Genomic DNA, 13,138 nt, shown 5'->3' on the forward strand with positions numbered 1-13,138 from the left:
AGCCTGTAGCAGATCTTCCTTGGAGGTCTGCATGCACACAGAAAAACAGAACTGGTTTAGGGTCATTTCAGGAAATCAACCTGATAAGCAGCCTTAAAAGGAACTTAGCCTGGTGATTATTTTCCGTATAATGTTTGCATTTCCCTTTTATGATGTGAACCCGAACAACATCGAGCAGAAATCAAAAGACCAGTGTTTGTGTCATAATTTGCCACATCTGATATTGCTGCTATTAAACATGTCCATCTATCCAATGTCAAAAAGAGTGAGGAGACTTGCACAGTTACAACATCATGACTAGGGAGTACCAATATTAAAAGCCTGGCCAATAGTGATAAGCCAAAAATCATTTTTATTTCATGGCTGACAAGCGATATTTGGCCAAACCGTAAATCTACACTTTGCTAACAAAAAGAAACACTAAAAAAATTAAACGTTTGTACGCTGCAAGTGAATGTATCGCATTGAAGCATTAAAGCATTATGAAGAAATAAATATACATAAAAATAATAGAATGTTGTAAGTGACTTCAGGGCATTAAATTAATTAATTAAAATAAAATAAAAAAATTTAAAGTTGTTTGTATGTTGCAAGTGAAATTAAGGCATCAGCATTATTAATATAATAATAAATAAATAAAAAAGCTTTAAAATAGACAATGGTTAGTATGGTGCAAGTGAACTTAAGACATCAAAGCATTAAATACTTGAATACTAAAAATGCATAAATTTAATGATTAATTAAAACATTAAAACAATGTTTGTATACTGCTAGTGAACTCAAGGCAATGCATTATTAATAAAATATGTTGCTGATATAATTACATCAAAAAAGACAATTGCTTTCAACAGGATGAAAAATAAAAGCCCTTTCCTACATAAACACATACAAAGGTCACACAAGCAGCCTGATAAGAGTCACATATCATGCGAAATATGTAAACAAAGATGAAGATGACTTCTATTTGCAGCAGCCGCCCCTCACCGCCAGCAGTCGGGGCACAAACAGGCGGTGACCCATGCCTAGCAGCCCCATGACTCTTTCAGTAGAGTCATTGACCGGCCCAGCCTTGTCCTCTCCAGCGGCCCCTTCCTCAAGCCTCCTCATGGCGGATGGGATCTGAGCCCATAGAGGCGGTGAAGGCAAATCTCTCTCTGGGGTCAGAGGTGAAAGAGCCTCTTGGGCTCCTCCAGAATCCCCAGCATCGTCCTCCCACAGAGGCTCTGGGGCTGACTTAGAGTCAGCCACGTTGATGTCCCGAGACGGAGCCCAATCTTGGAAAAGTTTAGTCCAGGCGGTTGATTTGGTAGCACTAACGCAGTCTCAGCAAGTGTCATTCGATCATGATTCGACGAGCGTGAGCATGTGGCGTCAAAAACCGGAGCGGGGATTCACACTTATAATGATCCATTTTGGGTCTGCAATGTAAACACTATTGGAGACCACGCCTAGTTTAAAAGACGCCAGAACCAAGCCGAACCAAAAGTGGCTTTACATGTTTCAAGAGACATAAAGCTACGGTCCTGGTTTATCATTGGCCGGCTCCTCCCGAATTCCCAAATTTGCAATCTGTTGCCTGGCAACAGGCAGGAGGAGAGTCTCGTGGTGCCGTCGAGACAGCACGTCTTCCGTGTTTTGCTAGTCTTCAAAGGATTTCAGTCCTGGAGCTTACGAGGCACTTCGAGGCGGAAACCAGACCAAGTTAAGTGCATCAGAGTTGTTGTCAGGTAGATTCTGCTCTCTGTCAAGGTGCATCGAGAGAGAGCGAAATCCTCATTCTCGTCCAATCGAGCCTGCGGATAAGAGTACATGGACAACACGTCTTCTGCCATCCTGTCGTGGTCAAGAAGTGGCTGAGTGGTCCATCCAGAATCCCTAACTGTGGGATGAAGGTGGCGAGATGTGAGACTGGGCGGTTGTCGTCTTCTCGTCTTCAGGCCTTCGTTACTCCAGCTTCAGTTGCTTCTCTGTTTCGCTTTCCTGATCGAGCCAGTCAGAGTGTCGGTAGGGAAAGTCAACAAGCGCATGAGAGGAAAACGGGGAGGGAGAGACGCACACAGAGATGCTGTCGATGCTAGAAAAGGCGGCGGGGTGGCGGAAAGGGAGGAGGAGAGGAAGATAGGAGGGGCGTTGTGAGGGAATGAGAGACCGTGGACGAATGGACAGTGGACATAGTCGAGGATCCAATGCAACTCATGCTAAATGCTAATTGCTGCTGTATGCTTGCTAAGGGAAGAGGCGGACAGGCAGGGAGACATGTGGAGAAACAGAGTGTGAGGTGGGGGGGGGAGCAGGAGGGACAGAGAGAGAGAGAAAGGAGGAGGAGAGGGTTTAGGAGCCTTTGGGGAGAATGTCGTAATGGTTAGCCAATAGGAGCGAGGCAGTGCAACCCCCTCTAGCTCCACTCACGCTCGCTCTCTATTAATGCACATCTCTTGCTTCCTTGCACGCACATTCACATCATTCAACGCTCTGCTTCTGTCCACCCGCCTTCACTATTTCTTATGTTTCCATTTAAACATAGTGGGAAAATAGCATAACATACTAACAATATTTTTTCACAAGCCCCCTACTTAAGTACCTATATTACAGGAAACATTATAATTGAATCAGTGAGGAAATGACAATAAGCATACATTGACAAAATCTGTCAAGAATATGCTTCAAGGAAAAAACTAAAATAATAATAATAATAATAATAATAATAATAATAATATATTAATTAATAATAAATATTTGCCCAAAAAATACTACAAAAATACTGGATTACAATAACAAAAATTATACTTAGAATCTCTACAGAGAAAAATGTGAACTAGAAAACATTCCAATGCATTATGACAAAGTGAATGAATAATTTAATCAAGTAAATAAAGTTTGATTACTATATTTTTATATTATAATTTATTATATTAAAACACACACACATATATACACATATTATATATATATATATATATATATATATATATATATATACATATATATATATATACATATATATATACATACATACATACATACATATATATAATATATATATATATATATATATATATATATACACAGTGAGGAAAATAAGTATTTGAACACCCTGCTATTTTGCAAGTTCTCCCACTTGGAAATCATGGCGGGGTCTGAAATTGTCATCGTAGCTGCATGTCCACTGTGAGAGACATAATCAAAAAAAAAAAATCCAGAAATCACAATATATGATTTTTTAACTATTTATTTGTATGATACAGCTGCAAATAAGTATTTGAACACCTGTCTATCAGCTAGAATTCTGACCGTCAAAGACCTGTTAGTCTGCCTTTAAAATGTCCACCTCAACTCCATTTATTATCCTAAATTAGATCCACCTGTTTGAGGTCGTTAGCTGCATAAAGACACCTGTCCACCCTATACAATCAGTAAGAATCCAACTACTAACATGGCCAAGACCAAAGAGCTGTCCAAAGACACTAGAGACAAAATTGTACACCTCCACAAGGCTGGAAAGGGCTACGGGGAAATTGCCAAGCAGCTTGGTGAAAAAAGGTCCACTGTTGGAGCAATCATTAGAAAATGGAAGAAGCTAAACATGACTGTCAATCTCCCTCGGACTGGGGCCAGGGTGGGAATTATACCGCGGCCACGCGGCCATGGCCGCCGTTGCCCTACACTTTGGCCTTCATGCCCCGTGAAAAAAAAATCATCGTACGGCCACAGTGGCCTGTGTGCCCTGGCCCTGTCCAAGTTCCACCCAAGTAGTCTCTGAACTTCAATTAGTTTGTGGATTTGCGCAGGTGCAGTGTCATAATCACATCGATGATCTCACGCATCAAAACAGCAGTGCAAGAAGCATGTAACGTCAGCACCAACAGAAGAACGACACCTCTGTTGTCGACACTGGTGCATAGATATATACACTAGATTTCGCATTGGCTACGACATTCGTTCATGAACTGCCGTAGCCAAGGCGAAATCTATATGTCTATCTATGCACCAGTCTGCGCACACGTCACACACCAGGATGCGCGCGCGCCCTCAGATCACTTGGACGTCGCTGTGTTACAAGAGGTAAAAACGATATAAATACTGTTCGTTTTCTCACACAAACCGCTCGTTTCGTGTCTTAGGCCATCAATGTGTACTTACGATGGGGAATTGTTTAATTTGGACGATGGAGAATTGTTTTAATTTGGACTCTGTGGATGCTCTTTGAGACCGTGACCATAAACCTGCATTATATGACTGACAGACAAGAACAGTTTGACCTAAAAATATCAAAATCTATTTGCTAGTAGATAAGTGCCCTTTTCAGAAAAGGGCCCTATGCAAGGTTCCAGAGGTAACGGCGTCGGCGCACTGAAGCGTTTTTTTTTTTTAATAGTTCAAAGTTACTATAAGATTTAATGTTATTACCTTGACAAACTATAACTTGCATCATTAAAAAGATATAAGACTCACGTTTCAGTATTTGACCACTATTGTATTCTGAGAAATTTATATTGACAGTTATGTCTTAATTTGTGTCAGGAGTTATGAAATGCAAAAATGAGTCGATACCTTTAATATGAATTATGAGCGTCAGACGCTCCCATTCATAAAAAACTCCTGTGCTGTCGTCATGAAAGCGATTCACAAAACAACGTCCCTCACGGCTTTTAGCTCAAAAGTGTGCAGATTTGGAGAAATATTGATATATTCTCAGTTTACATCAGATTTCTATTGACAGGAATAATATTTCAACAATGCAGGAAATTATTAATTTATTGGCATTTGTGTTGTTTCTGAATGCTTTTATTGGCATTTGTGGTGTTTCTGAATGCTTTTATTGGCATTTGTGGTGTTTCTGAATGCTTTTATTGGCATTTGTGTTGTTTCTGAATGCTTTTATTGGCATTTATGTTGTTTCTATTGTTGTGTGAGGGTGTATACCTTCTGGATGTAATGGCGCTCTCTCTCTCTCTCATTAAAAAATGTTTTTTTTATTAAAAAAGTCATAATCCATGTCTTATTCCAAATTAGGATGTTATGCTATCAATCTGAATGGGAAAACCATCGAATTGTATGATGGCCTTTGTGCCCTGTCATATGGCCTTGGTGCCCCTAAAAAAAAAAAAAAGGTGGAGGCCAAATGGCCTTGCCCCTAAAATTACATAATTCCCACCCTGACTGGGGCTCCATGCAAGATCTCACCTCGTGGGGTCTCAATGATCATAAGAAAGGTGAGAAATCAGCCCAGAACTACACGGGAGGAGCTGGTCAATGACCTGAAAAGAGCTGGGACCACCGTTTCCAAGGTTACTGTTGGTAATACACTAAGACGTCATGGTTTGAAATCATGCATGGTACGGAAGGTTCCCCTGCTTAAACCAGCACATGTCAAGGCCCGTCTTAAGTTTGCCAATGACCATTTGGATGATCCAGAGGAGTCATGGGAGAAAGTCATGTGGTCAGATGAGACCAAAATAGAACTTTTTGGTCATAATTCCACTAAACGTGTTTGGAGGAAGAAGAATGATGAGTACCATCCCAAGAACATCATCCAAACTGTGAAGCATGGGGGTGGTAGCATCATGCTTTGGGGGTGTTTTTCTGCACATGGGACAGGGCGACTGCACTGTATTAAGGAGAGGATGACCGGGGCCATGTATTGCGAGATTTTGGGGAACAACCTCCTTCCCTCAGTTAGAGCATTGAAGATGGGTCGAGGATGGGTCTTCCAACATGACAATGACCCGAAGCACACAGCCAGGATAACCAAGGAGTGGCTCTGTAAGAAGCATATCAAGGTTCTGGCGTGGCCTAGCCAGTCTCCAGACCTAAACCCAATAGAGAATCTTTGGAGGGAGCTCAAACTCCGTGTTTCTCAGCGACAGCCCAGAAACCTGACTGATCTAGAGAAGATCTGTGTGGAGGAGTGGGCCAAAATCCCTCCTGCAGTGTGTGCAAACCTGGTGAAAAACTACAGGAAACGTTTGACCTCTGTAATTGCAAACAAAGGCTACTGTACCAAATATTAACATTGATTTTCTCAGGTGTTCAAATACTTATTTGCAGCTGTATCATACAAATAAATAGTTAAAAAAATCATACATTGTGATTTCTGGATTTTTTTTTTTAGATTATGTATCTCACAGTGGACATGCACCTACGATGACAATTTCAGACCCCTCCATGATTTCTAAGTGGGAGAACTTGCAAAATAGCAGGGTGTTCAAATACTTATTTTCCTCACTGTATATACACACATACATTTATATATTTATACTTTGTTTACTTGATTCAATTATTCATTCACTTTGTCATAATGCATGTGTGTATATATGTGTAATGCAGACTGTATGCAGAAAATCATGACGAGTTATAGTATCTTAATATCTTCACGCCTTGAAGTCACATTTAGATTAGAACTGGGTGATAACGGTTTATATTTTGATGATATAAACAATGACATGAGAGAACATTTGTCATGACTAATTATATCATCAGGCTTGTGTAATTCGAGTACCATAAGATTTGATGATTATTTACAAATATTCTCATAGTTACTCTTTAAATGAACACATGGATTTTAAAGAGTCTTAAAAAGAAACCAGAGAATCCTATTCTGGTTCTCACATCTGCTGTAATTACAGAACAGGCCAGTGGAGTCTATTTCTCAACATTAAATCAGCGGATATATCCTCGTCTCCTCTATAGGTTGGCTCAGACACATTCAGGGCAGCGCAGCCCGCTCTTGCAATAGCTCCATTTGTCATTCTGTCAGTGCAGCTTACACGAAGGTGTGGCTTTGTGGATGAAGCTAATGTATTTGTGCTGAGAACACCGTTAAAAACCTTTGCAGCAGACAGTATTGGCCAACCGATAATGGCACACCGCCCTTTAAATCGCAGTGGAAATTGAATATACACTTTATTCACAACCACTATAAGAGACTATGAAATATTTGTAGTTTTTAAGTGGATTTTGTTCCAAAAAGCATAACGCACTCTGTTTTACCATCCAAATGTGATCAATTTTGAGTGAGCTTTGCTTGTAAATCTCTAAAAAGCACCATACTATATAGTACTAATGCACCACAAATAGTGCTGTAGCAATAGAACCATAGTGGCATTACTGGGCTAATGACCCACAGCTGCATACTGTGTCATCCATAGTGTCGCTGATGATCAATAATGCCACAACAACAAAACCAAATGCACGCATAGATCACTCCGACAGCAGCCATGCGGTTCGGATCAAATTTGTTATGATGTTGTGAGAACGAGCCAATGTATCGTATGAAAGGAAAAATGGCAGTTAGAAAAGACTGCACGAAAAGTGATAAACTGAGGTTATTTCCTGTTCACACAGCATTTCTTAACCTGTTTTCATGTGTCGTTTTTGTATTATATATACACTATATATATATATATATATATATATATATATATATATATATATATATATAATTAAATGCATATATTATTAAGTTATTTATTATATGTATATATTATTAAGTGTGTGTGTGTGTGTGTGTGTGTGTGTGTATATATATATATATATATATATATATATATATATATATATATATATATATATTATTTTTTATATTATGTTTTAAAATACTCAGACTACAGTTACTTTTTTATTGATTACATGATTACACGTTATTCTCACAATGGCAGTAAACTATTTATAATTCATTGTTTCTCCTTACTACTACTTTTTTATCGTTTAAATTTTCCTTTGTAAAAACGCCTACTGCTTATATACATTAAGAATATCTTCAGGGTTTGTGGAATTGCACACAAAGTCCCATAATTACATGAAATGCAGGTATATTTTCTTTCTCTTTGTATTTTTATATCAATATGGTTTAAGATTATCTTATTCAAATCAATGTGATAAACAAGTTAGGTCAAAAGTAATCTAGAAATAATCAAAAAGTAGTCTGATTATATTACCTGAAATGTGTAATGTAATGGATTACATTACTAACTAAAAAATTTTGTCATGTCATTTATAATCAGTAACCGACTACAATTTGTAAGTAATCTACCCAGCACTGTATATATGCATTTAACTTAATAAATGGACCCAGAAACTCTTGATTACAGTAATGAAAATACTATCATAATATCTTTTATATATATCGACTGTGATACATATGATTACATATATGATTATGGTATTATATTATGATATATGAAGTGTTTCAGTAATATTACTCATAGCAAAACCTACCGATCATTTTAGTCTCGCATGTATAGGTCTGTGAACAGCAAACATTTGGGTTTAAAAAAAATCAAGGCAATATTTCTTCTGACCGGCAGAGGGAGACACACTCAATATGTTTTTATTCCTGCTGCATATTAAACTAAAAGCATAAATTCTTCAACCAGGTTTCCCACACTTTTTAAACAATTTCTATGACTCATTATTAGGATTTAAAAAAAAAAATGCACTCACAAACAGTGTTGTTATTGTTAAATGAAAATTAGAAATGTCACCTTGGCAACTATCTGAAATTAGAGCTATATATAAATGAATAAAAATGATAAAAGCACACAAACTAAGATAACACTGCTCACAAAGAACAATTTGTAGCTAATAGTTTAAATCTTAAACTAGCCTCACTTTTTATGGATCTTATTCATTTACATAAGCTTCCAGTTTTTCATAATTAGAATACGTTTTTAAAAATATAACAGTAATAATTTTAAAGACGACTGCACTCACAAAAAAGCAATTCCTAACCAATGAAATATTTTAAACCCAAGCATAACTAGACACTTTTTACCGATTTTATTACTTTCCCTCACTTTTCCAAACAATTTAAAACAAGGAGATGTAAGCGTAGTGATGTGCAGTACCTTCAGAAGAGCCAGCGCCACATTGAAGATGATGTTCAACCCCTGTAAAGACATTGAAAAAAAAATTACACGCACAAAAACAAACAGAAGAATTTATTTGAACATCAAACTGCCTGGAACTACAAAACGGGCCACGTGCAAAGGGCGTTTTATTGTAATAAAGACGAAACAGTTTGGAATAAATGGTTCGGAAGGGCTGAAATGCTGTCTTTGCGCTCTACTAGCAATGGGAAGTGCGATGTCGAACGCATTTGCATTTCCTAAAATAGCTCGAATCATACAAAGAGCTCAAATGTGTGGGAGTGACAGGAGCTGAAGGAAGAGGCAAACAATCTCGCTCGCACACGCTCAGGTGGACTGACAGGCAGGTTGATGTGCACAGGCACAGTGAAGGACGTGCGGGAGGTGCTGTGCGTGTGTGTGTGTGTGTCAGAGGGGAGCAGGTGGCATCGCAGTAGCAAGCGGAGAAGCAATGCTGAAGTCAGCTCCGCATGGAAACACCCGTCTCGAGCATCGCTTAGAGGACCCGTTCACATGGCAACACAGAGCTAAAAATACCCCATGTTCTCTATTAATAACAGACGGCAGAAAGTATCTCTTCCCGACAGGCTCTAGATGGCGCTAGGGGGCTAAATGGAAATTGCAGGGGGGATAATTGTGTGTGTTTGTTGAGGGAGGGATCAGACTTTTCTCTTTGGCTTTGGAGCTGTACATTTTTGGTTATGCAAGAAATATGATTTTAAAAGCCAAGTTGATATACTACGATTGCTTGTTATAATCGATACTAGCAAAACTATCAGTATTTACATTTAATACATTATGGAATTACATTCCATACATTACACAGCCCAATTCTTACTAATAACTAGTTGCTTATTAGCATGCACATTACTAGGATATTGGCTGTTTATTAGTACTTATAAAGCACATTAATAACTTATTCTGCATGACCATATTCTACATCCTTAATCTACCTAAACTTAACAACTACCTTACTTACTATTAATAAGAAGTAATTAGGAGTTTATTGAGGCAAAATTCATAGTTAATAGTGAGAATTGGACCCTAATCTAAAGTGTGACCTAAAAATATATATAATAATGTGAACAAATATGAATGAATTCAAAAAACGGCATGACAATTAACAGAAAAGTCAAGTCAACGTACTACGATTGATTGTTATAATCAATATAGCCAAACTATCTGTACTTACATTTACAGGAAATCATGCAAAGCAACTTACAACAACCTGAGCTTTTTATCCTTCATCAACTTGAAGAGCCACTATAGAATGTTACAAAATTGCAGTCATTAATTTCAATAACTATTGAGAATAGTAGGTTTAATTTATTTTAGTTTGGGGTCGGTAAGATTTGTAATGCTACTGAAAGAAGTCTCTTATTTAAAGGGCTTGTGACATGAGAAGGGAAATTTGCCTTGATCGTTTGACATATAAGAGGTCGCTTCTTAAGACCTCAATGTATAATTTTGTCATGTCTGCATATGTTTTTTTGAATCTCAAAGTGAACCTAATCCATTCATTTTAATCTTGTCTTAGTGAACACATAGTGAATAAACTAAATGAGAGATTGGCACTAGTGGAAGTGTCTCAAGTTAAAAATAAGAATAAAAAAAAACAACACCAACACCACATATATACATTTAAATATAAGACCTACTAACAGATATCTAGTTAACTAGTTTAAAAAGTTATCTTTCAAACATTTTATGCATGTAACCTTACAAATTTTGGAGAGTCCAATTGTTATTTAATTCTCAATAGCACTCGCTGAGTCAACCTGACTTTGTTTCCCAATGGACTGATAACAAATCCTATGAGTCCTTGGTCCCAGGAGATATTGAAAGGCAGCCAATCAGATTAGAGCTTACCAAAGTGAGAAAGAGCTTTCCGGTTTTGTGTGCGATAGCATTAGACGATCAGTGAACGATTTTCTTTGGATTAGTATTTTTGGACAAAACGGAATACAAATAAACTGAAATGTAAATATGATTAGGGAAAGATTTAGAACAAGTTACTCAAAAGTAAAGGCAGAGCCTCAAAAGAAGGCAGAACATTAAATGAATTAGAGATGAACTGATAGATGGATAAGAAGAGAGAGAGGTGTCTCGCAAGCATCTAACAGATTCTCATCATGCGATTCATTGACTGAGACAGGCTGAGGAAACTTTTAATTGTCTTGCCTCGGGCTACCACAGACGCTGAATGAAAGGAAAAGGGGAGAAAAGCGATGGGGAAAAAAAAATAAAAGGAAAAGCTCTCAGAGGAGCAGAAAGGTCAAAGCGTTACTTTTGGAAAGACACAAAGCCCATTTCTAAGAAGTCAAAGATGCTTGCTTTGGGAAATCTAACGGAGTTCAAGAAGTTTAGAAACTACTGAACTTTCCATCAGTTTCATGTGCTATTCAAAACCCAACACAACTGCACTATTTATTTAGACAGAAAAGAAATACATTTTAAATTATTCAATCCTTTAACAGTTTATCTTTAACAGCATTCATAAATCTAGGTTATTGTAAATTTCCACATACTTTATACTCTTACATTTTTAGCTATTAAAATTGTATAGATAATAATACAAGTAACTGCTATAATAATTAATCACAAAGAAGCCAGTATTTTAAATCTGAGCATACTTTACAGATTTGATTAATTTTCATAACTTTTCCTGTCATTCACAATTAGAATAAGATTTCTTTTTAATAATAATTTTGAAGAAATCACACGTACAAAGAGCAATTTCTAGCCAATTACATAATTTACACTTGAGCATAACTAGATGAATTTCAATTACTTTTTACAGGTTTTTATTAAATTTCCCTGATTCGATTAATTTCTCTTTTTAGCATTAGGCCTTATGTATAGCATTATAATTATGACCTAAGAAAGTAATACATTCATAGCATTCATTAATCTAGGTTTATCTTAATTTCTACATATATCACATTTTTAACATTTTAAGTTGTATAGATTGATTAATGCAAAATGAACAAACATAAAATAACAATGAACAATATGCAGTATACTTAGAAACTACTGTACACAGTAAAAAGATATTTTCATGATTTGTTATCACAAGATTTTTTCTTTTGTCAAATCAACTTAGATAATTCATGTGGTTCAGATAACATAATATTGTGAGTTCCTGTTGATTAAAGCAATGTCCTTTATTACATTAACTTAAAAAAAATTATTTCAATGAACTGAAAAAAAATTATGGTAGGTTACTTACTTTTTTTAAGTTAAGTGTATTATGTCCAAATGTACCAAAAATACCCACTAAAGTGTAGAATAGAGATGGTTAGAGAAAGAGACCCAATGTCGGTGGCTCGATTTCTATTTATGTTGTGTTGCACTAGTTAGTCTAACCCACAGTGACATCTTATTGGTTAAATGACTTGGTTAGGACATGGTTGCTGTAATTATGTGACTGGAAAAAGATTTATCACCTCGCACAGGAGCAGGTCGGTGATATGGAAGACCATGCAGAGAGGGAACTTGGCGGTAAACAGTGTTAAGAACCACTGGGACGCGTACATATGGGCCTCCAGGTTCAGCTCCTGGAAGCGAGACCAAAGATCCGGCAACTGCTCCTGGAGAGAGGAAGTAGAGAAACAGGAATGGTTAGCGCAAGGGAAATTAACAAGCATGTTTTTATTAGGATGACAAAGTAATTGTATCTATTTTTGAAGCAAAGGGGGTGGAGCTTGGAAGTGTGTCCAAAAAAAAGATATTATAGAATGCTAAATATAGAACGATAGACAGATATGTAAATACACAGACAACAAAATGATAGAAAATGTACAGATAAAGCAATAAAATGACAGAGTTAGACATATGTAGACAGACAGATAGAACAACAAGATAGACAGATAAATGTATGATAGACAGACAGACAGACAGACAAACGATAGATAGAACAAGAGACAAACAGATAAAATGATATATAGAATGTCAGACAGACTGACCCTTTTCTTTCCAAAAGCTTTTAAAGGTGCACTGTGTAATATTTAGCGGCATCTAGTGGTGAGGTTGTGAATTGCAACCAACAGAAGTTACGGTGGCCGACAGGAAAAGATGTCGTCGTCTGAGACAGCAGAGAGTAGCCAGTTATACAAGGTTTCTTTACAAAGATAAATTAAGAAATTAGGGTTACTTAATTATTCGGTAAAACGATATGTTATTGCGAATATTACTGCTAGTTCATCATTGTGTCAGTGTTTTATTCGCTGACTTTAGCTAGCTTCTTTCCACGAAGAACAACATAGTGACGA

The 13,138-nt window shown here is 37.0% G+C and overlaps 1 protein-coding gene across 4 annotated transcripts in view; it reads right to left on the minus strand.

Annotated features, from left to right (window-relative positions):
* The window catches only part of rabgap1l (RAB GTPase activating protein 1-like), a 94,655-nt gene that overhangs the window by 20,929 nt on the left and 60,588 nt on the right, over positions 1–13,138 (minus strand). For 3 of the 4 annotated variants that reach the window (XM_084116557.1, XM_084116559.1, XM_084116558.1), the window contains exons 17-19: positions 12,314–12,457; positions 8,847–8,888; positions 1–27 (exon numbers count right to left, since the gene is read on the minus strand). The exon at positions 1–27 is cut by the window's left edge and continues 102 nt beyond it. In XM_084116557.1, coding sequence (XP_083972683.1) covers positions 1–27; positions 8,847–8,888; positions 12,314–12,457 — 213 coding nt within the window. Of the gene's footprint in view, positions 28–984; positions 2,236–8,846; positions 8,889–12,313; positions 12,458–13,138 lie in introns of those variants that run through there. The other variant, XM_084116560.1, reaches the window with a different exon arrangement.

This window comes from Abramis brama (assembly GCF_963993115.1).
Source record: "Abramis brama genome assembly, chromosome: 6".
Lineage (NCBI taxonomy): Eukaryota > Metazoa > Chordata > Actinopteri > Cypriniformes > Leuciscidae > Abramis > Abramis brama.